The 25,721-nt window shown below is 43.8% G+C and overlaps 1 protein-coding gene across 1 annotated transcript in view; it reads left to right on the top strand.

Annotated features, from left to right (window-relative positions):
• The window catches only part of DHH (desert hedgehog signaling molecule), a 107,941-nt gene that overhangs the window by 62,020 nt on the left and 20,200 nt on the right, over positions 1-25,721 (top strand). The window contains exon 2 of the mRNA XM_073563472.1: positions 7,880-8,141. Within this exon, the coding sequence (XP_073419573.1) occupies positions 7,880-8,141 (262 nt within the window). The remainder of the gene's footprint in view (positions 1-7,879; positions 8,142-25,721) is intronic.

Here is a 25,721-nt window from a genome sequence, read left to right as displayed (position 1 = left end):
TAGTGATCTTAGGGAGCAGGAAATGGAAGAAAAACGTCTTATAAGTGAAGAAAGAAGCATATTTCTCTGATAAGATATATTGCAAAGTTTAATATATGTGCATTTAAAATTATTTTATGTAAAATTTGTTGAAATTAAATTTAAAGAGAACTCATTATGAGGACAAACATAGGGAGTTTTTGCTCTTATTTCACTCCTGTTGCCTGCCTGAGTATTCTTATTTTTTTTTCTGTCATGTTTTCAAATAAATTTTACAGTTCCAGAGATATTGGGCCTTTTTATTAATGTCACCCAATATGCAAATTTTTATGGTCAGTACCATAGGGTAATTATGCTGAGCAACCTACGAATGAATATGCCCCCAGTGGCTCCTGTGAGCAAAGCCTCTTTGGTAAAGACATTAAGGTTAGCGTATTGGGCTAGCTATATCTCTGAAACTGTATGCCGGATTTTAAGAAGAAAAAAAAGTAAACAGGCAGGAGCTACAGAAATCAAATAAGAGCAACAACTGGCCACGTGTGACCTGGTGATAGGTCTTCTTTAAAGTGTATCACACATGTACAACACATGCAGGGATCACATAGCCTTAAAATTCTCAGTTCCTGTTGAAGTGAATAGGAGCTGACCTAAAGCAGCACCTGGTGATGGCCCCCAGATAGTGAATAGAGCTGTGCTGTTCCTGCTCCGCTCACTGTTTAAATTTGGCAGCGCCAGAGGGAAAAACAGTGGATCAGTAGCAGTGCCAGACGCTGGGCCTTCACTGATCTGTTATTGATGACTTATCCTTAGAAATAAACCGAGAAAACCCACTTAAATAGTTTAAATTTTAACATTATAAAGGAAATACAGAGCCAACGGCACTAAGCGCGAACCATTGTGGTACAAAGCTGCAAGTAAAAAGACAAAGACCACTCGACTCGTCCAAAGAAAAAATACAAATAAAAAATATAAAATATATATATATAACTTGCGCTAAAATGGTGTACTCAGGTTCAATAAATAAATCCAGTAGTACCAGCAAATACAATACTGAGCAAAACAAGGGGTGAATTACCTTGAATGGTGCTTAGATGGCATAAAATAAAGTAGTCCTGGAAGAGGGTCCTTAGGAGCGAGGTAGATGAAGGGTCCTTCCCAATAATGAACAGTAGTCTAACAGTAGCTGGTGTCCCAGATGAATTGAAGTAAAATCTCCATATATGACGCTGTCCCGGCCAGTGACTAGCGTACAGCTAGAGATAAGCAGTGGCCGTCTGTGTTAGTTACAGACGCCGCGTTAGAAGGCAGGCCTACAAGGTCCAGAGACGCTGCAGGACCTTGCGTAACGTCACAGACTCATGATAGATCACGTGACAGGCACTGGAACGCTATGGAGCGCTATTGGGGCCAGAAAAAACTTGCTTTCCTACGCGTTTCGGAATTCTCGGATTCCTTCTTCAGGGATGAAGAAGGAATCCGAGAATTCTGTAACTAACACAGACGGCCGCTGCTTATCTCTAGCTGTACGCTAGTCACCGGCTGGGACAGCGTCATATATGGAGATTTTACTTCAATTCATCTGGGACACCAGCTACTGTTAGACTACTGTTCATTATTGGGAAGGACCCTTCATCTACCTCGCTCCTAAGGACCCTCTTCCAGGACTACTTTATTTTATGCCATCTAAGCACCATTCAAGGTAATTCACCCCTCGTTTTGCTCAGTATTGTATTTGCTGGTACTACTGGATTTATTTATTGAACCTGGGTACACCATTTTAGCGCAAGTTATATATATATTTTTTATTTGTAAATTTTAACATCCGTTTCAAGGATGGTGATTGGTTTTTCCATACCATAAATGACCGCTCCTCTTGCCATGATTTGCACTTGATAAAGGCCTCAATAGGGTCGAAACGTTGTATCTGATGATGGCAGAATAAAAGCTTCAGATTTTTTTCAACTTACATTTCCAAAAGTCTTGAATACTTTCGAACATTTTAAAACAACTTTGTTGCCCATAACAACCAATCACATAGCAGCTTACATTTTCTGCCTTTGAAAAAAGAAAGCCTCTTTGTGATTGGTTGCTATGGGCAATAAAGAGAGTTTTTTTTTATTTAGACATATCACTATAGCCTTTATTTGACACACTGCTTTTACAATTAAAGGGTTGTTCCCATCTCAAAGATCCTATCCCAATATGTAGAAAGTGTAGTAATAATAATAATATTAGCAAATACCTCCCAATTAGTAATGTAGTATAGTTCTTCGGATTAGTTATGTTGCTTAGCCCATGTGCAGCGCATTGCAGTAACTAAAGTATCCATGGTTATGACCACTCATATGGCGATAGTTAGTTATTAGTGGTCATAACCATGGAAATCTAATCAACGGCAATGCCCTGCACATGGGGTAAGCAACAAAGTGAAACACTGCTCCAAGATTTTCTGAATAGAGAGAAGGAATTGAAGCAATATTGGCCATCACCACAACTCTTCCTCTTTCGGAAAGCATTCATCTAATGTGTATGGCCATGTTTGACCAAAAGGAAGAAGAACACCAGTTTGGGATTGTTGAACTCGCCATGGAGACTGCACACCTCGATGCACATCACACTTACACGATACATTTATATATGGCTTCTCTTCACCAAAATCTGCAAAAAAGAGTTCTATTTTTACAATGGCAAATGAAGCATATAACCCCAACTATGAGCTGCTTTTGCAGTGAGTTTTCTGTGGAACATGACCATCGTACGTTTCGTGTAGGGTGTCTCATGAAGAATGTCATTAGGGGGAGTGTTGCAGGAAGCAAAATTTCAAAGTTTTTAAATTTTCAACATTCCAAATCAGAAATTTGCATGGAAACAAGTTAATTAATGACCAGCTATTAAAGTGGAGTCATTGAGCCGTAGTGTGTGAGCACTGGGAGTAATGGGACAGGGAGCTTGGCTCCATTCAGGCGATCATGGCCACATTATTTTTATGAAATAAAGGCTTCAGCGGCTCATAAAATGAGTGCCCCTCTTTGTTATACAAAGTGATCAAAAGTCATGTAAACAGCTTCATCTAATGAGGGCATGTACACACTAATATAGTTGAAAGATATATATGAGGTACAACTTTCTAGCAGTGGGTTGAATGGTTTTTGCCCTGAATTATTTATGGCACAGATTCTGCAAGGTCTTGGAAACATTCCTGAGAGGTTCTGATCCATGTTCACATAATTCATGTTGCTGCACATTCATGCACTTCACTTTCAAGTTGTGAATCTCACTTTCAGCTAAATGTTCCAGAAGTGTTGTATTTTCTTCAGATTTGGGAACTGTGTATAGGGCTCCATACAGATTAACTTATTCATGCTGGGCTGGCCGATCATCTAATGTGTTCCACGGGGGTCTTCAAATTCTCCCAGACAGATGATGTCGGTGGAAGGAAGGATGGGCATGTTGAATTTTGGTGCCTGATCTTTTGGTTCCCACAGGAGATTAGCTGCTACTAGAGAAACCTGGAAGCAGCTTAGATCTCTGTTCCCATTGAAATGACATGTCAAGATGAGCATACACATGTATGTGGTGGCTGGGAGAGAGCTATCTTAGGTGCTAAGGTGTATGGGTACCTCAAGTCATTAGAGTGTTCTGAACTCATTGTGCTATGACATGCTTTTTGACATGATATGTTTTTTTCTCCTGAAAGTAGCCCTTCGCGTCTTATTTTGCATTAATTATTGTATTGTTAACGTTTTTACTTATGACTTGTGTTTTGAAACTGTTAAACTGTAAAGCGCTGCGGAATATGTTGGCGCTATATAAATAAAGATTTATTATTTATTATTATTACTTAGAAGCCACACAGGCCAGAAAATATTCAGTGCATATCTACCAAAAGCAGCCGGAACTATTTGAAAAGTGTAATTAAAGTTCCTGGATCCTAATCCAATTTTTTCAAGGGCCCCACCTACTATCAGTAATTAGAATTATAGCGTCTTGTTATGTGATAAGGTACATCTATGGCATCAGGTCCTGTCCTGAGTTCAGCTGCTACCTTTGCACCTCTTAAAGCTCCACATCTGACATTGACCAAGGCTAGATGAATAAATATAATCACATGATTTATACCATATCTTGATCATACCATCTGCATAATTCATCTTAAACTGAGATTTATCATATCAGGCAAACTTTTGCCAATCTTCAACATTTTTGATAGCCTCAGGTCTTTTGCTCATTTTCAGCTTGTGAATTTCATTAGGCTATAACAGATTGTGTAGACCCATGTAATTTCTTAAAGGGAAAATGAGAATAAAACTCACAGCAATTTCATAACAAGAAAAAAAAATTGCCAAAGTTCATTTAAGGCCGGGGTCGCACTTGCGAGAAACTCGCACGAGTCTCACACCTCAATACCCGGCACTGTCGCCGCCACTCGGACCGGAGCGTTCAGCTGCATAGAAATACATGCAGACACACACTCCGGTCCCGAGTGCCCGCGGCAGTGTCGGGTATTGAGGTGTGAGACTCGTGTGAGTTTCTCGCAAGTGTGACCCCGGCCTTACATGTAGAGTGGCATTGAAATTAACAACTCGTGAAGAGCCCAGCTGTACAAAGCAGGCCATAATGCCAAATGCATAAACGCCTGCTACATGATCCAGGTCTAAAAGTTTAGTGCCAGCGAATAAAAGATTCTTGAATTATGCTAATACCCTTTGATATCACAGTACAGATGCCCTCTGCTAGGAAGCCAATTGGACAACTCTGCCAGAGGTTATCATCATCTTAAAGATTCAAGGTGCTTCAGTTCATTCATGTTCTTCTCATTGCTGTTGTTTCAGCTTCCTGCCTTCCAGTCTTGCAATTTGTAACACTAGCTAGATACAAGAAGGAAATACATGGAGAAAATTGAAAAGAACAAAATGTAATACACCCACCATTAGTAGAGCTGACATGACAAATTTTATGTGCCAGTTATCGTCTCAAAACACAAGATTGTCCCTGGGTACTGGCTGCAGAGCAAGCATACCAGAGATAACTGGCTGTGCCCGTGGGTGACTCGTGGAGGATGGGCAATTGCTTGGGCACAACATTTTGTTACAGAGTTAATAAATGAAACCATTTATTAATATGTAGTTAAAAATGTACATAATTTTCATGGATGACAACTGGAAAATAATGAATAAAGAAAATGACCAGAAAGCGGGATTACTAGGCAAAAATAACTGACAAATGGATATAGAGTTTCCTTTCAGAGGAAGGAAACTGTATTAAAAAGTGCAGTTGACACATTACTATGAGTATTTCACTGTATTCACAACTTAGTATTTGTATTCTGGTTTAGATACATGTAAAAACACAAATCTGACCAGCACCTCCTAAGAGAGTAAGGCCTCTTTCACACTTCAGTTTTTTGCATCAGTTCAAATCCGCCAAAAAGGCAGACAAGCGGATCCGTTCTCAACTGATGTGAACGGATGGCACAGGATCCGTTTTCAGACGGATCCTGAAAATGAGGAAATTTAAAGGAAACGCTGGGAGAGAGAGAGAGAGTGAGAGTGAGAGAGAATATTTTTTTTTTTTGTCCGGCACCCAGAAAGAATTTCGGGTTAAATCAGTGTCTGGAGGATCCGCCAGAGAAAAAAACGTTGCAAGCTCCGTTTTAAAATCTTTGAGGATGGTGACGGACAGCAACTTTTGGCGGATCCTCAAAAAAAACGGATGCAACGGACGGCAATCCGTCACAATCCGCCGTTAATGGAAGTCAATGGGGAAAAAAACGGATCCTCAAAAGAAAATTGAGGATCCGTTTTTTTTCAAAACCTGGCGGATTGTGACTGATTGTAAAAAACTGAAGTGTGAAAGAGGCCTAAGCTGCATTCACTGCAATATACACAAATCAAAGCATACAGCAGCGCTCTGTGTGTGCCAGGATATACAGTGCCTTGCGAAAGTATTCGGCCCCCTGGAACTTTTCAACCTTTTCCCACATATCATGCTTCAAACAAAAATATACCAAATGTAAATTTTTGGTGAAGAATCAACAACAAGTGGGACAATTGTGAAGTTGAACGAAATTTATTGGTTATTTTAAATTTTTGTGGAAATTCAAAAACTGAAAAGTGGGGCGTGCAATATTATTCGGCCCCTTTACTTTCAGTGCAGCAAACTCACTCCAGAAGTTCATTGTGGATCTCTGAATGATCCAATGTGGTCCTAAATCACTAATGATGATAAATATAATCCCCCTGTGTGTAATCAAGTCTCCGTATAAATGCACCTGCTCTGTGATAGTCTCAGGGTTCTGTTTGAAGCACAGAGAGCATCATGAAGACCAAGGAACATAATAGGCAGGTCCGTGATACTGTTGTGGAGAAGCTTAAAGCCGGATTTAGATACAAAATTATTTCCAAAACTTTAAACATCCCAAGGAGCACTGTGCAAGTGATCATATTGAAATGGAAGGAATATCATACCATTGCAAATCTACCAAGACCCGGCCGGCCCTCTAAACTTTCAACTCAAACAAGGAGAAGACTGATCAGAGATGCAGCCAAGAGGCCCATGATCACTCTGGATGAACTGCAGAGATCTACAGCTCAGGTGGGACAGTCTGTCCATAGGACAACAATCAATCGTACACTGCACAAATCTGGCCTTTATGGAAGAGTGGCAAGAAGAAAGTCTTTTCTCAAAGATGTCCATAAAAAGTGTTGTTTAAAGTTTGCAACAAGCCACCTGGGAGACACACCAAACATGTGGAAGAAGGTGCTCTGGTCAGATGAAACCAAAATCAAACTTTTTGGCAACAATGCCAAACAATATGTTTGTCGTAAAGGCAACACAGCTCATCACCCTGAACACACCATCCCCACTGTCAAACATGGTGGTGGCAGCATCATGGCTTGGGCCTGCTTTTCTTCAGCAGGGACAGGGAAGATGGTTAAAATTGATGGGAAGATGGTTAAAATTGATGGGAAGATGGATGGAGCCCAATACAGGACCATTCTTGAAGAAAACCTGTTGGAGTCTGCAAAAAACCTGAGACTGGGAAGGAGATTTGTCTTCCAACAAGACAATGATCCAAAACATAGAGCAAAATCTACAATGGAATGGTTCACAAATAAACGTATCCAGGTGTTAGAATGGCCAAGTCAAAATCCAGACCTGAATCCAATCGAGAATCTGTGGAAAGAGCTGAAAACTGCTGTTCACAAACGATCTCCATAAAACCTCACTGAGCTCGAGCTGTTTGTCAAGGAAGAATGGGCAAGAATTTCAGTCTCTCGATGTACAAAACTGATAGAGACATACCCTTGTGACTTGTAGCTGTAATCACAGCAAAAGGTGGCGCAACAAAGCATTAAGTTAAAGGGGCCGAATAATATTGCACGCCCCACTTTTCAGTTTTTTAATTTCAACAAAAATTTAAAATAACCAATAAATTTTGTTCAACTTCACAATTGTGTCCCACTTCTTGTTGATTCTTCACCAAAAATTTACATTTGGTATCTTTATGTTTGAAGCATGATAAGTGGGAAAAGGTTGAAAAGTTACTGGGAGCCGAATACTTTCGCAAGGTGCTGTATGCCAACATAGAATATACAAGATATTACTACCATATAGACTATACTTATGGAATTGAACTACTTAGTACACAAATTGGCTTATTAATGTGTGCCAACCAACTACAAGTCATATCATTTTTAGGTGAACCTGCTCTATTAGACGTGCCTCTCCAGGGTCAAGCCCTACAGGCAGGTAAATTCCAGCTCTAATTGAAAACAACCTTACACTATATTTCATATGAGCGACATATGATATATTTAAACTAAAAATTAGAAAATGTAAGTTGCATAAAGAATTAATAACTATTTGTTGACCTGTTATGCTTCTTCTTTACTTTCAGCGCTGCAAGGACAGAGTGAATGCATTGGCTATCTCCGTGATGAACATGTGGCCAGGGGTGAGGTTGCGGGTTACCGAAGGATGGGATGAGGATGGCCACCATTCCCACGATTCTCTTCATTACGAAGGACGTGCACTTGACATTACAACCTCAGACCGAGACAAAAGCAAATACGGCATGTTAGCCCGCCTTGCAGTTGAAGCTGGCTTTGACTGGGTGTACTATGAGTCAAAAGCTCACATTCATGTCTCTGTGAAAGCAGGTATCACTTCATAAGATATAAAACCTGGAAACTATGAATTCTGTGCGGCTAAAATTATATTTTTGAAATTTCACTGTAAAATGCAATATACTGTATATAAGTATTTGAAGTCGTAGGAGTTAGATCAAAGGACTATGGTACTGGAAACTTCTTTCAATGGAATGTGTCAGGCTTGGATTCCCTATGTAAGTAAAAGCAGAGCATGCCTCTGTGATAAGCGAAAGGAGAAATCAATGTTATAATTGCATGGTGCCCTGTTCCTTTCCAGTCATCGGAGTAGGACGCAGCACTGAGCAGTCGCGGTTGTTCCCAATCTTGCCAGTGGTCAGATGATTTACAGCTTATCCTGCGAGAATGTGCTGAGCATCACGTCAGTCACCTAAAATGCGGCCATGATTGGTAAACAGCTGTAACGGCTCCATGCTGTGCCTTGCTCCCGTTTCTGGAAAGGAACAGGGCACAGCAAGATTACAACATTGTTTTCTCCTTTCCCCGATGACTGCCACCTGTGTCAGACACATGCTCTGGATGCATATTATCATCCATATCACATGGTCAGCAAGGACATAAGGAATCCAGACCTGATAGGTTCCTACATTTTTATATTCATCTAGAGTTAATCCAAATCTCTATCCAGTCATACAAATAGGTGAAGTATAGACTATTGTTTGATAAGATCCTCATAATATAGAGCTGTGTTAACTGTTCCTATACATCTTCAGAAACATCATAGAGGGGTTCACCACTTTATTATTTTGGCTGTGAATTAAAGCTATGCAGGGTCAGAGACTAAAAAGAATGTATTCAAAGTTTTGTAAATCCATGGCAGGGAACCTATCAGCAGAATTTCACACCCCAGACTATACTATTTGTAGTTGTGCTCAAACATGTACATACCGCAGCAGAATTTTTGCTTTCTTGGCCTTTTTTACAGAGAAAATGAATGATAAAACTTTTTCTCTCATGGTATGTGGTTGGGTGAAACCATTTATTGTCAAACTGTTTTCTCTTTTTAAATCATGACAACCCAAAATATCCAAATGACTCTGACCAAACGTTCACATACCCTGGTGATTTAGGCCTGATAACATGCACAGGAGTTGAAGCAAATGGGTTTGAATGGCTACTAAAGGTAACATCCTCACCTGTGACCTGTTTGCTTGTAATCAGTGTGTGTTCATAAAAGCTGAGTGAGTTTATGCAATCCAGACAGACTCTTGCATCTTTCATCCAGCCACTGACGTTTCGCCCAACCACTAACCATGAGTGGAGGAAAGTTTTGATGTTATCATTCATATTTTCTGAAAAAAGCCAAGAAAGCAAAAATTCCGCTGGGGTATGTAAACTTTTGAGCACAACTGTACATGTGCACGTAGCTCTTTCAAAGACCATTCTAGCAATACCATTACATGGCTGGTCTGTTCCTCTATTACTGAGATATTAGAGTTTGAATTGATATGCAAATGAGGCTGAAAAACATTGTAGATCTGAAGTCTGTCACTCCTGCTCTGTATGCTGCCTCCTTCTGCTTGACTGATGACTCCATTACCTAAAGTCACACAGATTAGAGGCTGTGAGTCAAGCAGGAAGATGTGGCAATGGGAGGAGAACAGAGCTGGAGTGACAGAGTTCAGATCTACAGCCTCATTTGCATATCATTCAAATGCCGATTTCTTAATAATAAAGGAACAAACTGGCCATGTAAAGGTATTGTTGGACTTGTTTTTGAAAGGGCTATATAAACATGCAAATAGACAAGGGGGAGGGGGGTAAAAATGCTGACAGATACCCCTTAAGCAAACAGACAGTTAAAACAAGTCACTAATGTCAGAACACTGTTAGATATAAGATCATTTTTTTTTAGCTTTTTAGGACAACAACTTGAGAGACCAGGAAATTGGTGTTTACTGCAGTGAAACTGGAATTTCAGATTTTATCAGTGTTATCACTTAAATGAAGTACCGTATTTTTCAGATTATAAAATGCATTTTTTCCTCCAAATTTTGGGGGAAAATGGGTGTGCGTCTTATAATTCGAATATACCTTATTGGCCGCGGTGGAGCAGGGTCCCAGGATCGCTGTTGGAGGAGGCAAGAGTGACGCGTTGCTGCAGGTCACAGGCTGGGATGAGAGGGTGTTTGGAAGTGCAACACTGCGGGTGTTCAGTGGTGCGGGGGCTCCGCCGACATTTTGTGAAAGCCCGGGACCCCCGCACTTCCATGGTTTATATTATGGTGGACTCCAGGAAAATGTGACTGCCGGGGGCAGTGCATGCACAAATGGAGATCTCGACACCAAGATTTCGGGAGATGAGATCTCAGCGCCAAGATCTTCATCTGCGCATGCGCTGCCCCTGACAGCCATTTTTCTGGAGTCCACTGCAACGTAAACCATGGAAGTGCAGGGGTTCCCGGCTTTCACAAAATGTCGGTGGAGCCCCCACACCACCGAACACCCGCAGCATCGCACATTCGAACACCCCTTTCTCCCAGTCTGGAGTCCGCAGCATCACCCCACTCCTGCCTCAGCCAGCAGCGACCCTGGGACCCCGTTTTGCTGCAGCCACCTCCCCCGTTAAGCAATAAGACACATGGATTGTAAAAAGCGCCACCATTTTATTAAAAAAAAGATTTTTTACCTATTTTTTCCACAAAATTTGTGGTGCGTCGTATAATCCGGTGCCTCTTATAAACCGCAAAATACGGTATGTCAATAAGATCAACCCCCCAGCCAAACTGCACATATGAGCAAGCAGTTTTTTGAAAACTTAGTCAAACAACACCTTTTTATCTTCTACCTGTTGCTGCATTCCCAAGAAATAGAAATTTTAATCCAATTAAAAATGAAGTGTTTAGTGCTCTGGACAAACCACTTTCCAGGCATCTGCATAGTCAAAGCCTCTATAGTTTGACTGATAGCTCACTGCATCACTGCATGTCAAGCACCAGCCAAGGAAATCAGACAGTGAACTATCATTCAAGTTAAAGAAGCTTGTGCTAGACTGGGAATCAACTCCAGGAGGCAGGGGCTTGGGAAGTGCTCTGTCACACCCCCAGGGAACTTAATGCCTCATTTGCATGTGGATTAAAATAATGATTTATTGGGAATGCTGTAACAAATCTTTCAAAGACCCGCAAACCCATATGTGCAGTTTGGTGGGTTGATCTTTAAAGGAATCTGATTTATGCTGCCTAAACCACGGGCTGTATGAATCAGATGCTAGCTGTGTTATTGTAGCCATGTATATTTTACTTTGGAATGTGCAACATTCAAGAAAAAATATTTTGAAAATACGGTGAGGACTATGTGTCCTGGCTTCTCCTCATATCTTTTCTTATTCAAAATTTTATTGTTTTATAATACACAACAAAAACAAACATATCAACAAGGTTCAAACAAACACACCATATGGCATAGTAACTTCTCAAATAGAGAATTGTTTAGTTACATGAAAACAAACAACTCTATACAGTATCAACAGTAGCTTGCAAAAGACAATCGACAACCTGTTAAACTAAATAACAAGAGGGAGAAGAGAAAAGAGAAGAAATGTTTATAGAGACCACAAGAATAAATCACAAAGGCAGACGGAGTATGAACTATGATACCGGCATATCAAATATCGTAAAAAAATAAGGTAGCAATTATCTTAACATATTTTGGTGCATCGATGAAGATAAGAAGGATTCCCAATGAAACCATTTTGCAGCCACTTTGTTAGCTGCCTCTTGTGTATGGGCTATCAGGGATTCCATCCGGTAACCTCTAGCCACCTTCCCAAACCATTCCTGTAGCGAAGGCAGGTCTAAGGAGTTCCAGTGTCGTGGAATTACCACCTTACGAGCCTGAAGAAGGGGCCTCAATAACGATTTCTTAAAAGCATTCTTAGGTATGGGAAACATAAATAGCAGAATTGCTTCCGGGCTTTTAGGGATTGACACCCTGTCATTTCTTTAATTGCTTTAAGAACACCTTCCCAGAAGGCTGCCATGTCCGGGCATGCCCAACATATATGCGACATCGAACCCACATGGGCTCCACATTGCCAGCACAAGTTGGATACTCCCAGGAACTATTTATGTAAGACCGAAGGAACACAATACCATCTAGATATTATTTTATAAATAGTTTCCGGAGCTTTAGTGGCTATATTAGATTAATGAGAGAGGTGGAAACATTTAAACCATTATACTCTTGTAAAGGTTTGATGGAGTGCCCTTTCCCACGCCTTACAAAAAGGGGGAAGCATATCCAGATCACTATCTAATAGAATCTTATAGATATCGGGGATTGCATGTGCAGGATTAGTGGGAGCTGTATATAGGGATTCAAATGAAGAAAGCGGGCACACCCATTCGAAATGATTGGCAAGTGTAGTGAAAAAATGCCCTAGTTGAATATATTCAAAAGAATATCTCACTTTCTGTGGATGATCACCTAAAACAGCTGAGAGGGTAAGCACTACACCCTCAGGGGCCACATGATAAAGACGCAAGGGGTTTTTCTTGGAGCTACCCTGAAAAAGGCTTGAGGAGACACGGTTATCTGTTATTGGGGATAACGGTCTTAATGGGTCAATTAGTATTCTGCCTTCAGGCACGCTGACACGGTGCGCAATCCAGCATACAGTATAAACCACGACTCTGTCTTCCAAAATAAGCAGACTGTTCTCTGTAGTCTAACTTGTTTATTTGTGAAGAGTATAGAACATGCGCGGTAAAACAGATATGCTTTAGCCGGGTAGTGACTCAAGTAGAGAAGATGCAGGAAAAACAAAGGTTACACAGGAGGACAAAATAACATGTGCTTCCTATGAGATCCACAGAAGCAAAATGGCCCTTCTTCATCCAAGAATACATTGCTTCCTTCCCACAAAGCACTGCTTTAATCCCATGTGCATTGCTTCTGTTAAAATCACAGGCTTTATAATGCTATTGAAGACACTGCTATAAAATCAGCCACCACTAGATGGTGCTATAATTAACCCAGCAATAATAAAACATTATTTGCCCTATTAAGAGGGCAGAACACTCCCCGCTTGGCATTAACTAATGCCACTTACAGGCTCTTTAGGTGAAAGCAGTATAATTAGCTCTGCAACTGGTCTGAGGAATAGTTTACTCTCCCCAGCCTTCAACACTTTGACCTCGACCTTGCGCACCTTCTCATCTTTGCTTGGGAACACCTTGGTGATGAGGCCCAGAGGCCACTCATTTCGATGTGACTGACTGTCCTTCATGAGCACAATATCACCGGGTTTGATGTTCGACTTGTCGATCTGCCACTTCTTCCTAGGCTGTAAGGTGGAGAGGTATTGCTTTCTCCATCTGTCCCAGAAAGTATTGGAGAGACTTTGAACTTGTCTCCATTGATGTCTGTAGAGGTACTTGTTGCTGAATTCTCCCAGTGGAGCGCTAGGAGTGTCGGTTTTCTGAGTGAGTAACATGGCGGGAGTGAGAATGGTTGGATCTTCAGCATCACTGGAGAGTGCAGTCAATGGTCTGGCATTTATGATGGCCGAAACTTCTGCCAAGAATGTAGTCAAACCTTCATGTGTGAGTCTTGTGCTACCTTCTTGCAAGAAGATATAGTCTAAGATTCTGCGAGCTATTCCTATCATCCTCTCCCAAGCACCTCCCATGTGAGAAGAGTGTGGTAAATTGAAGGTCCAGGTACATCCCTGTTCACTCAGGTATCTTTCCACACTGGTAATATGTAGGTTGGAAGGAATTTGGAATTTTTTCACTGCTCCTACGAAATTTGTGCCTCTGTCAGAGTGAATGTGTTTCACGGTGCCTCTGATGGCAATGAAGCGTCGGAGTGCATTTATGAAGCTTGATGTGTCCATGGATTCAATCACTTCGATGTGGACCGCTCTGATGGACATGCAGGTAAACACAACTGCCCAGCATTTTGCGTTGGCTTGGACTCTTCTAGTATGCCGTGCAACCACAGACCATGGCCCGAATACATCCAGTCCAACGTTGGTAAAGGGAGGATCCATACTAAGTCTGTCTGATGGGAGATTGGCCATCTTTGGGCTTTGAGTCGCGCCGCGGAGTTTGCGACAAGTCACACAGTTGAAGATGAGTTTACTCACACATCTCTTTGCTCCGACTATCCATAGTCCAGCAGTTCGTAGTTTCCCTTCGGTAAACAATCGGCCCTGATGTTTCACCAAAACATGATGGTGCTGTACGAGCAGAGTAGTCACATGATGATGGCCAGGAATTATTACAGGGTGTTTTTCCACGAATTCCACCTTGGCTTCCTGAAGACAACCTCCAATTCGTATCAGCTCGTTTTGGTCAATTATTGGATCAAGCTTTTTCAAGACGCTGTCTCTAGAAATGGGTTGACCTTTGTTGAGGTTGTCTATTTCTTTGGCGTAACACTCATGTTGTATAGTACGAATTATCGTGTTTTTGGCATTTTCCAGGTTCGGAGCGGTAAATGCGTGTTTGCAAAGGTGCCAACCTTTACAAGACTTCTGACTGGTGGGTAAGCGTTGCCTCTGGGGTTTAAATGGTAGAGCGGCCATCCAACTCTTTGACTTATCTCTTACCATCTCTCGATCCATGATGTCCAAAAACAATCTGTCTTCTATGGACATTGCTACCTTGTTGTCCTCTCTTGTTCTGTGGAAAACTGTGCACCCTATGTGATCTTGGTCGCCGTCACATGAGTGGTCTTCACAGGAAGGATCAGCTAATGGACAAGGTAGAGGAGCATTGTGTGGCAACTCTTTTACCAGGAAGCTACTTTTACATGGCTGCAAGAGAGACGGACGTCCATTTTCAAGAGTATTGGTAAGCATGCTGTCGACTGAGGCTGGCTTATGTGCTCCTCCTAGGCAGACGTCCCCTATGATGACCGTTTATAAATTCTCTCGCCTTGTGGACTTGTAGTATATCTCTTCCCAGAAGTAGAGTTATTGGAGTTCCTGGATCTAGTTCAGGTATCAGGTGGGCTATACGCTTTAGATGGGGGTGATATGTCGCCACCTCCCGTGAAGGTATTTCTGACCTGTTGTCAGGAATCTGGTTGCACTCCAGGATGGCCCGTAGTGATAGGCAGGTCTGGCCATCTGTGGACTCCACTTTGTATCCGGTTGCTTTTCTCTCCGCCGTCTCAACAGTACCTGAACATGTTCTCAGGGTGTAGGGAGAACCAGAACCTACAATGCTGAAGTTGTCAAAGAAGATGGATCTGGCTAGAGACCTGTTACTTTGGTCATCCAGGATTGCATAAATCTTGAAGGCTTTGTCCTTGCGGCCTGCAGGATAGACTCGGACAAGGCAGATTTTTGAACAGGACCATCCTCCTGTGAGTCCTCTACAGATCTCAGTACATTTAGAGCTGACCTCAGGGGTGTCTTCGTCAGTGTCCTTCTGCTTCCCATCGTGCTCCTCTGCTTGTGACAACACTCGCGGAGGTGATCCAGGGTGCAAGGCTATATTGCAATCCGTGCTGCTGCATTCTGCACATTTCACGCTAGCTTCACAGTTCCTGGTGAAGTGAGAGGTTGCGGCACAACATTTGAAGCAGATGTTGTTCTCCTTGAGGAAACCTTTGCGATCCTCTAAAGACTTCTCCCTGAAGGCTCTGCATTTTAGTAGAGGATGTGGTTTCTTGTGTAGAGGACAATATTTACTGACATCCTGAGGTTTGTTCTCATCTGGAGGGGGTTTATTCACCTTGTGAGGAGGGCCAGTGGAATCAATGTTAGTTTTGTGGACTGCCACAGGTGTCTTACCAGATTTGACGCCAGTGGCAGTGGAACACGACAGAGTAAAATCAAAACTAGAGTCATTTCTAATCCTAGATTGTTTGGTGACAAAATCAACAAATACAGTGAAAGGAGGAAATGATACATTATGATTGTGTTTATACTCTGAACCACATGTAATCCACTTTTCTTGTAGGTTGTAAGGAAGTTTCTGTACTATCAGATTGACACCCTTAGCGATATCTAAGAATGCCAATCCGGGCAAGTCTCCTTCCTGCTGAGCAACCTGCAACTCATTCAATAAATCTCTCAGTTCTCTAAGCTTTAGATAACCTTTAGGTCCTATCTTAGGAAAATCCTCAATTCTTTTATATAAAGCATTCTCTATGACTTCTACTGACCCATAGCATTCATCAAGTCTTTCCCACACTTTCACTTTATGTAGGGCTGTGCGAGGATGTTTTACATTAATGTCTCTCAGTCTTTTGGCATGCTCGACTGACTCATTTCCGAGCCACTTTACCAGGAGAGCTAACTCCTCACCACAAGAAAGGTCCAGACCATGAATGGCGTTCCGGAATGAGGCTCACCATGACTGATAGTTCTCGGGTTTCTCAGTGAACTTTGCAAGTCCCTTTGTAACCAGTTCTTGGCGGGCAAGGAACTTTGCAAGGTCTTTGATGGCTCCGTCAGTGCTGGCACGAGCCGGTGTGTAATAATCATGTCTAGTGTGTGGTGCATCACCATACCTGTAAGGCTACTTTCACACATCAGGTTTTCGGCGTCAGGCGCGATCCGGCGTCGTGCCGGAACGCCGGATCCGGCAAATGTTTCGTAAAACCGGATGTGACGGATCCGGTTTTCTGGCGGATCCGTCTTTTTCTGGACAGACAAAACCGGATCCGTCTCATCCGGTTCATCCGTTTTTCTATCTGTTTTTCGACGGATTACGCCGGATCCGGTTTTTAAAATTGACCCTTGTGGCCTTCCGAACGGGATTGGCTACTGGAAAACTATATATAGCATGTTCCTACAGCCCTTCTTTGACAGGTTGTAGAGGAGAAAGTGCAGGTTGGAGAGAAGAGCAAGTTACTGGCGAAGATGGATGTCGTCATTGAAAATATTTTGAAGAATTTGGCGGATTTTACAGCGGAGGCAAATCGTTTGAGGGTGATTGTTCTGGAGAAGGAGAGAGCGAGACAGCAGCGCATCAGGCATCGTAGACGACGTTTGTGGATCCACCCCATCACAGCCAAGAGAATGACGCGTGGGGTCTATTCTACACTATGCATGGACCTTCGACGAAACCCGGATACATTTATTGGATATGTTAGGATGAAAATGGAGAATTTTGATTACTTGGTGGAGCGCATTGCACACCTCATAAGAAAAGCGGACACCTATTGCCGCTTTTCTGTTTCACCCGCAGAGCGTCTGATGGTGACTTTAAGGTAAGCCACATTTATTGGATATGATCGCATCAGAGCACACTTTCACTGCAATCTTGTTGGTGGTAATTTGTATCTCCAAGTGTTATAGGTCAGTTTTGGTATGTAATGCTGTGATTTAAAACTAATTTATTGTTTTTTAATTCCCCACAGATTTCTTGCAACTGGAGAATCCCTTTCGTCACTGCATTTCCAGTACAGACTCGGGATTTCCACCATATCTGGAATTGTGAAGTACACATGCCGTGCACTGTGGGACTCCTTAGCTGAAGAGTTTTTACCAGAGCCCACAACAGAGAGGTGGATTGAAATTGCTGACAAGTTTCAACAGATATGTCAGTTTCCAAACTGCTTGGGCGCTGTGGACGGGAAACATATCCGCATTGTAAAGCCAGCTGGATCGGGATCGGAATATTTCAATTACAAGAAATATTTTTCAATTGTCCTCATGGCCATCGCTGACGCGGAATACAAATTTATTGCGGTTGATATTGGGGCCTATGGCCGCTCCAATGACTCTCAAGTTTTCAAACTGTCTGCCATGGGGCGTAAACTGTATGGAAACACCTTCCAGTTCCCACCACCTAGACCGCTGCCGCAAACATCTGGTCCACCTATGCCATTTGTCTGTGTAGGGGATGAAGCCTTCCAGCTGTCAGAACACCTTTTGAAACTGTACTCTAGCAGAGGATTGACAAGACCAAAACGCATTTTTAATTACCGCCTCACAAGAGCAAGAAGAATGGTTGAATGTACCTTTGGTATTCTGACAGCCAAATGGCGGGTCCTATTGACTGCGATCAACCTCAAGACAGAAACTGTGGACGAGGTGATCAAAGCGTGCGTGGTACTCCACAATTTTGTTATCTGCAAGGAACCCATTTCCATTGAGGACACCTCTGAAGAAACCACCTTGCAAGATTACCATGACATTACCACTAGAAGTTCTGTGACGGTTTCAGTAATGAGGGACAATTTTGCACTATACTTTATGTCACCTCAAGGCAGAGTACACTGGCAGGATGGCAGAGTGTGAAAGATTTGTGCCCTAACCAAACTTGTGTACCTTCTGTACCAACAGTATATACCTTTGCCAACCAAAGTTGGCTATCTTGTCATGGTATCTATTTTTAGCTTTAGGCCACAGGTGTGTACCTGGTTGTGTTTTATGCAAAGTATTTCACCTTTTAACAAAAGTTGTGTACATTGTTAGGAAATCACCAACAATAAACACAACTTTTTAGGTGAAATACTTTGCTTCAAACACAACCAGGAACACAACTGTGGCAAAAAGCTAAAATTTACCCACAGTTATATACCTAGTTTTGAATACCATTTTACCTTTTAAATACCCTGTATTTAACCTTTTTCGCCGCAGAAAGAAATGACAGACAACCAGTGTAAAATAATTTAACTTTTATTGAAAAATGTTTTTTTTAGTAAACTTTTTAAAAATTTTAATAAACTTGTTTAATAAAACTTTGAAACTATAAAACTGAAACCATAAAACTGGTCATTTTTATTTAAATACACACATTATAATTCTGTGTAGTGTGTGGTGGAAATACTGCTGTAGGGGCTGCGGGACACTTCGACACTGGGAGTGTGGAGAGAGGACTGGGATCGTGGTGGGGAAGGAACAGTTAGAGGTGAAGGTGTGGAAAAAACTACAGAATGGGTGGACATGTGGGAAGCAGAAGAGGTGGTGGGTGGTGGAGTGGAGGGTTGGGCAGGGACTGTAGGAGCAGATGATGTTGATGGCAAGTTGTATGGGGAAGGAGTTTGGTACGGGGCAGGTTGCTGGAAGTGGGGAGATGTCTGGTACGGGGCAGGTTGCTGGAAGTGGGGAGATGTCTGGTACGGGGCAGGTTGCTGGAAGTGGGGAGATGTCTGGTACGGGGCAGGTTGCTGGAAGTGAGGAGATGTCTGGTACTGGGGAGGTTGCTGGTATTGGGGAGTTTGCAGGTACTGTGGAGGTTGCTGGTACTGGTGAGGTTGCTGGTGCTGGGGAGGTTGCTGGTGCTGGGGAGGTGGATGGTGCTGGGGAGGTGGATGGTGCTGGGGAGGTGGATGGTGCTGGGGAAGTGGATGGTGCTGGGGAGGTGGATGGTGCTGGGGAGGTGGATGTTGCTGGGGAGGTGGATGGTATGTAATAGGAGGGGGAGGATGGAAAGTGGCTGGAGGTGGATGGTATGTAATAGGAGGGGGAGGATGGAAAGTGGCTGGAGGGGGTGTAGATGTAATAGGAGGGGGAGGATGGAAAGTGGCTGGAGGGGGTGTAGATGTAATAGGAGGGGGAGGATGGAAAGTGGCTGGAGGGGGTGCAGGTGGAGGAACTACTGTGGTGGGAGGAGGAGGAGGTTGGGAGGTAACTTGCTGGAGAGCAGCGTGGCATGAATGCATTACATGCATCTGCTGGGCAGGAGAGAGCGTTTCCATGCGCTCCACAACAGACCTGAAAAAGGTGTGGTTTGGCGAAGATCTTGCTTCTGAATGCATGGTTTGCAGAAGTGTCTTCACCTCCAGAATGCTGGAGTTGATCTGCTGATAGCCTGCGGAGATTTGCTCTGACAAGACTTTTAGACAGTTCTGGAAAGATGCATTCAGATGCAAGAACTCTGGCGCATAAGTCTTTTCCTGACCCCTCTGCCGCTGCCGCCCAGTACCCGCAGGTGTACTAGAGGTGTCAGGGGCAGAAGGGTGGGGTAAAGGGAAAGCGATCTCCTCACCAGCAGCTTCATGTAATGTAGGCGGCCACGATGCTCCTGTGCTGGTGGATGGGACAGATGAGTCGAATGTGTGGGAAGGCTGGGAAGGTGCAGATGTACCGGGGCGGTCGAAGTGTCCCTCGGTGCCGGTCTCCTCAGGGATCGCCTCAGAAGGGTCCAATCGTGCCGGCTCCCGAGTGCTGCTCACCGTGCTGTGGAATAAAGAGAAAAAAAAACAATTAAAATACTGACATGGTATGGCCCTGGCTGAAAAAAAAATTTACATCTAACATTTTTTTTCACATGTGGTGTGTAATATTTACCTTCTGGTGACCATTGTTTCCCGGAGGAACGACAGGGCTTCTGCGTACTTGTACTTGCTCCTGCGTCCTCCAGATCCACTCGGGGCCCGCATCTCTTTATTGAACTCCTTCTTGAAACGATCTCTCACAGACCGCCACCGATTCACAATTCTGTTCCCTGAAACGAGAAAGGAGTGGTTAGTATACAACATCAGTGTTTTCCAAACTCCAGTCCTCATGGTCCCCAGGGGTCATGTTTTCAGGATTTCCATAGTAAATAGAAATCCTGAACACATGATCCGTGGGGACCACGAGGACTGGAGTTCGGGAAACACTGGTTTACATCAAGCAACCGGTACTGTATATACTTACGCTCTTTAATCTGGGCCCGAGCTTCGAGGTCCTCCCAGCGGCCCACAAGGAGCGAACAGATTTCCTCCCAGAGTCGTCGGGTAACGATCAGGTCAGCGTGGCGGCGGTCAGCCATATTCCAGAGCGGCTCCCTTTCTCTGACGAGATCGATGAGGCGGTCCACATCAATCCCTCCATCCTCACCGTCAGAGTCGGGAGCACGCTGTGAAGGCTGTTAAAGAAAAAGACAAAAATAACATAATTAGCCTCCACAAAAGAAATGAAATAAAAAGTGCAAAAAAACAAAGCAAAAATATTTATACTTACACGCTGGTGACCGCCGCGTTGCTGTCGCCGACGACCCTGGGAGGCACTGCGAGGACCTCTTGGCCAAGCACCAGATTGGGAAGACTAGAGAAGAAAACAAAAAATGTTATGTCTTTGGATGTAGGCATTTGTTTGCTGTGTGTGGTCTGCAGAACATTGTTTTCTATGTGTTGTGTGTAGTGTGATGTTGTGTTTCTGCTTTTGATGCAAAAAACTTACCAATTGTGAGCCCACTCCAGGTGTCTGTCCACCCCTTCCTTCTTCTTCTGGGAGCTCCTCTTCATCTTGTGATTCCTGTTTTGAAATAAAAGGCAATGAATAGACATATATTACAGAGAAGATGGATTTTGGAAATAAAAACTTACCGTCAAACGCTGACGATGCGAGGGAGGGCTCCCAGAAGATGATGTGCTGTCTTCCTGGTGGCCACACTCCATGCCTGTGGGTGGTGTTCCAGCTGCTGCCATTGCTGCTGCTGCTGCTGCATCTATTGGGCGGCTGTTGAATAAAGAGAAACAAAGGGCCAATGAATATCTTGATATTCAATAGCCTAGTTTGGAGGAATGGGTTATTTGATAATTACCGTCTCTCATCTGCTGCTGGCCTCCCCTCCTCAGCATGTTCTATTTGCTGCTCCATTTGGGGTGGTGGTGGTGCCGATGGTGCTGCAGTGGTCTCCTGCCTTCTCCTGCGCCTGGTTGCTGTCTTGGGTGGCATGTTGGGTGTGGCTGTGGGTCCCACTGTCTTGCTTTTATATATGTCTTGTGGGCAGAGCTACTGAGCATGCTCAGACCAAAAAACCGGATCTGGCCGCCGGATCCGGCTTTCGCCGGATACGGCGCATTGCGGCGCTCATAGGCTTTCATTGTGTGAAAAAGCCGGACGCGCCGGATCCGGCGTGTCCGGCTTTTTCGCCGGAGACAAAAAACGTTACAGTCACCGTTTTTTCCAGACGCCGGATCGCGACACATTGCCGGATCCGGCGCAAACCGGATGAAACGCATGGCCATCCGGCGCGATCCGGCGCAAATGCAAGTCAATGGGGGGGAAACCGGATCCGGCATTGCATTTCGCCGGATCCGGTTTCTGTCAAAAGCACCGGATCGCGCCTGACGGCGAAAACCTGATGTGTGAAAGAGGCCTAAGACGCTTGTGACTCCGGATTGCCTGTGCGGTACCTTGTTGGTGAAGAAGGTGTCTCTTTAAGGCAGGATGGGAGCTGTACCTTATTTTCAGTGGAAAGGTAGCTGTAGTCGACCTCTCTGTGCTGGACGTCTCCTCGCCTATGTTAGTGAAGCTCAGGTTTGGATCGCTGGTAATCGGCATGGGCTGATCGATATGATGCACCAGGGCTGTCATCTACGCTGGAATGTTGACGGACGTACTCTGCGACGCGTTGCGCTGGATCTTGCTGCTCTAGATCTGGTCTGAGAATGCTGCTGTGTCTCTCAGAATCAGGATTCTTCATAGCTTCCAAGCACTCTGCTTTAGCTATTGCAGCTGCTGTCTCTTTGTCTGCCGCAAGTCTTTCTAGCTCTGCTTGCAAACGTGCAGTTTCCGCTTCTCTCTCCACCTGCAAACGTACGGTTTCAGCTTGCTGGCGTGCAGCTTCTGCCTCTCTCTCTGCCTGCAGACGTGCAGTTTCGGCTTGCAGGCGTGCGGTTTCTGTATCTTGATCTGCTTGTCTCAGCTTTAGATGCATCTCTCTTTCGGCGAAGGAGGATCTTGCTTTGGCTGCTTCGGCCTCGGCGTGAGCGACAGCAGCTAGCTCTGCTAAGGACGACCTGCTGGAGCTTGCCCGTGACCTTGTTTTGAGTGAGGATGTACTTTTCTGAGACATAGTGCGTTTAGCTGACTACTGCTTAGTATATTAGAGGGAAACAGTCTATGTATGGCGGGCTTCCGCGTGGTGGGAAAGATGTAGCACTTGGCGGGCTGCAGTGGCATTCTGCAGCTGTATGGCGGCTGCTGTGATGCCCGTATGCAGAGCAGTGGGTGATAGCGGTCCTGTACAGTCTATGCAATCACCACGTGCGACCGGCGGTCCTTTACTGAGCCCTGGGCTTGTCTCCTGTGGCTGTATGGTTGCTGCTGTAGTACCCGTATGCGGAGCAGTCTGGGTGATAGCGGTCCCTTACAGCTTGAATTCACTGTCGCAAACGTATGGCGACCTGTTTTACTCTTCTGCCTTCAGGCACGCTGACACGATGTGCAATCCAGCATACAGTATAAACCACAGCTCTGTCTTCCAAAATAAGCAGACTGTTCTCTGTAGTCTAACTTGTTTATTTCTGAAGAGTATAAAACATGCGCGGTAAAACAGATATGCTTTAGCCGGGTAGTGACTCAAGTAGAGAAGTTGCAGGAAAAACAAAGGTTACACAGGAGGACAAAATAACATGTGCATCCTATGAGATCCACAGAAGCAAAATGGCCCTTCTTCATCCCAGAATACATTGCTTCCTTCCCACAAAGCACTGCTTTAATCCCATAATGCATTGCTTCTGTTAAAGTCACAGGCTTTATAATGCTATTGAAGACACTGCTATAAATTCAGCCACCACTAGATGGTGCTATAATTAACCCAGCAATAATAAAACATTCTTTGCCCTATTAAGAGGGCAGAACAATTAGAATTCCCTTTTTACTGAGAATGTGGAAAGTTTTGAGTGTTTGCCTAAGACTAAATTAAATAGTGATGTCATTTTGGGCCAAAATAGGCCACATCCATGGAAACTAATGTATGACAAGACTCATAATCCATGCATACCCACAGTTTAGATTCTCTGCAGTACAGAATATTTAAGATTCTTGCATGGGCATATAGTATTTTCGGCATTCGGGCAATCCTATACCCCTCAAATCCTTTAGAAGCACCAAAACAGTACTACGAATTCTTGGGCGTCCCACTGACCAAACAAATTGACTGAATTTACGTTGGACCCTCATCCAGAAGGAAGATGCGATATATATCGGGATAGTTTGAAGTAAATACAAAAGTCTTGGCAATACAGTCATTTTGAGGATGTTAACTCGGCCAAAACAGGAGAACTCTCCATGGTGCCAGGAATTAAGATCCCCTTCCGATCTGGACAAAAATCGACCAACGTTCAATTCTGACAAATCTGTCGAAATAATGGTACCCAAGTAGTTAATATGATTATTTGAGGGCCATTTAAATGGAAAATTAGATTTCAGAAAATTCACCATTTGCAAGGGTAAGGAAATATTCATGGCTTCAGATTTTTCGAGATTGACCTTAAAATTGAACCAACTACTAAAACGTGTCAGGTCAGACATCAGGAAAGGAAGCGAGATATGTGGATCAGTTAAATAAATTAGTAGGTCATCAGCAAATGCCGAACATTTATACTCAGAATCTGCTATTTTGATTCCCTGTATTTCTGGATTAGCACATATGGCCTTCATAAGATGCTCCATTATCAAGATATGCAACATTAGGGAGAGGGGGCAACCTTGGTGAGTACCATTCTTTATAGTAAAGGGGGCCGGAAGAGAGCCATTAGTTTTTAGCTGGGCTGAGGGGGAGTGGTAGAAGGCTAAGGCTAGGTTCACACTTGCGTTCAGGAGGGCTGCGGATGGCTGCCTACTTCTTTCTTTCTTCCTACCTGAAGCTCTGCCTACTTCTGTATGCGTCCTGCATTTCCCTGCATACCTATCTTTAACATTGGGTATGCAGGGACATGCGTTGTATGCAGATGTGTCCACATGCGGCGATTTGATGTGTGCGTCGACCACACGAAAACGCAAAATTTACCGTGGACGATTCAAACCCAAGTAACGTTTCTTGAATCCTGATACCCGGAAGGAGCACGGCTACATTCCAGGAGATGGGCCTGGACGAAATGAAGAATTGGATGAATGTGTGGAAAGACGACTAGGTGTTCCTTCCTTGGCCTCCAGGGCCAGATGAGTTAAATCCTAAAGTAGGCCAGTGGGGTATAACAACCTTAGTCAAATCCAAGCTGGATAGAAATATTGGTAGATCTTCAGGTGAACGCAAAAATAATGACTTTGATCCTTTTTGGACAGACAGAGAGGGGGAACTCCCAACGAAAGGGAATTTCCTTTTTCGGCAGGACATCCAGCAAGGGTTTCAGCACTGAGCGTTGTGCCAGGGTATGGCATGAGAGATCAGGCATAATTCTGATAGATTTGTTTTGGTATGTAAGATTGGCCTTCCTCCTTGCAGCTTGAAGGCTGGATTCTTTAATGGCATAGAAATGAACACAACAAATTATATCCTCGGCACGAGATTCATCCAGGTTTGGGGGACGAAGGGCTCTGTGCGCTATACCAATTTCTGTTGGGGTCCCTGGGGGACGTCTGAGCAGGTTGTTGAAATTAGATAAAAGTACAAATAGGATATCTTCAGTACTGATTGACTCTGGAAATCCTCTGATGCGGAGATTATTTCTCCTGTTTGTTATCTAAATCAAGGTTTTGCTGAAGTGAGTATAATTGTAGGGAATGCTTGTGGAGCGCCCCCTCCGGGCCGTGGGTTACTTGGTACTGGGCCGGTGTCTTAAAGGAATGTGTCACGACAACAGTGACCCAGGCCGTGGCCCTGAGTGTCCATGAAAAAACGGATTGATGAGGAATAAAGTCTATGTGTAGATAAGTTTGTGACGCCACCTGTGGTTTCTGATCAGAGGTGACCAGCGCTGCAGTGCAGATCCTCAGGGACTAATGGT

The sequence above is a fragment of the Dendrobates tinctorius genome, unplaced genomic scaffold, assembly GCF_039654945.1.
Source record: "Dendrobates tinctorius isolate UK_male_01 unplaced genomic scaffold, ASM3965494v1 ptg000388l, whole genome shotgun sequence".
Classification (NCBI taxonomy): Eukaryota; Metazoa; Chordata; class Amphibia; order Anura; family Dendrobatidae; genus Dendrobates; species Dendrobates tinctorius.
The sequence above is the reverse complement of the archived record's forward strand: the minus strand, read 5'-3'. Positions and strand labels throughout refer to the sequence as shown.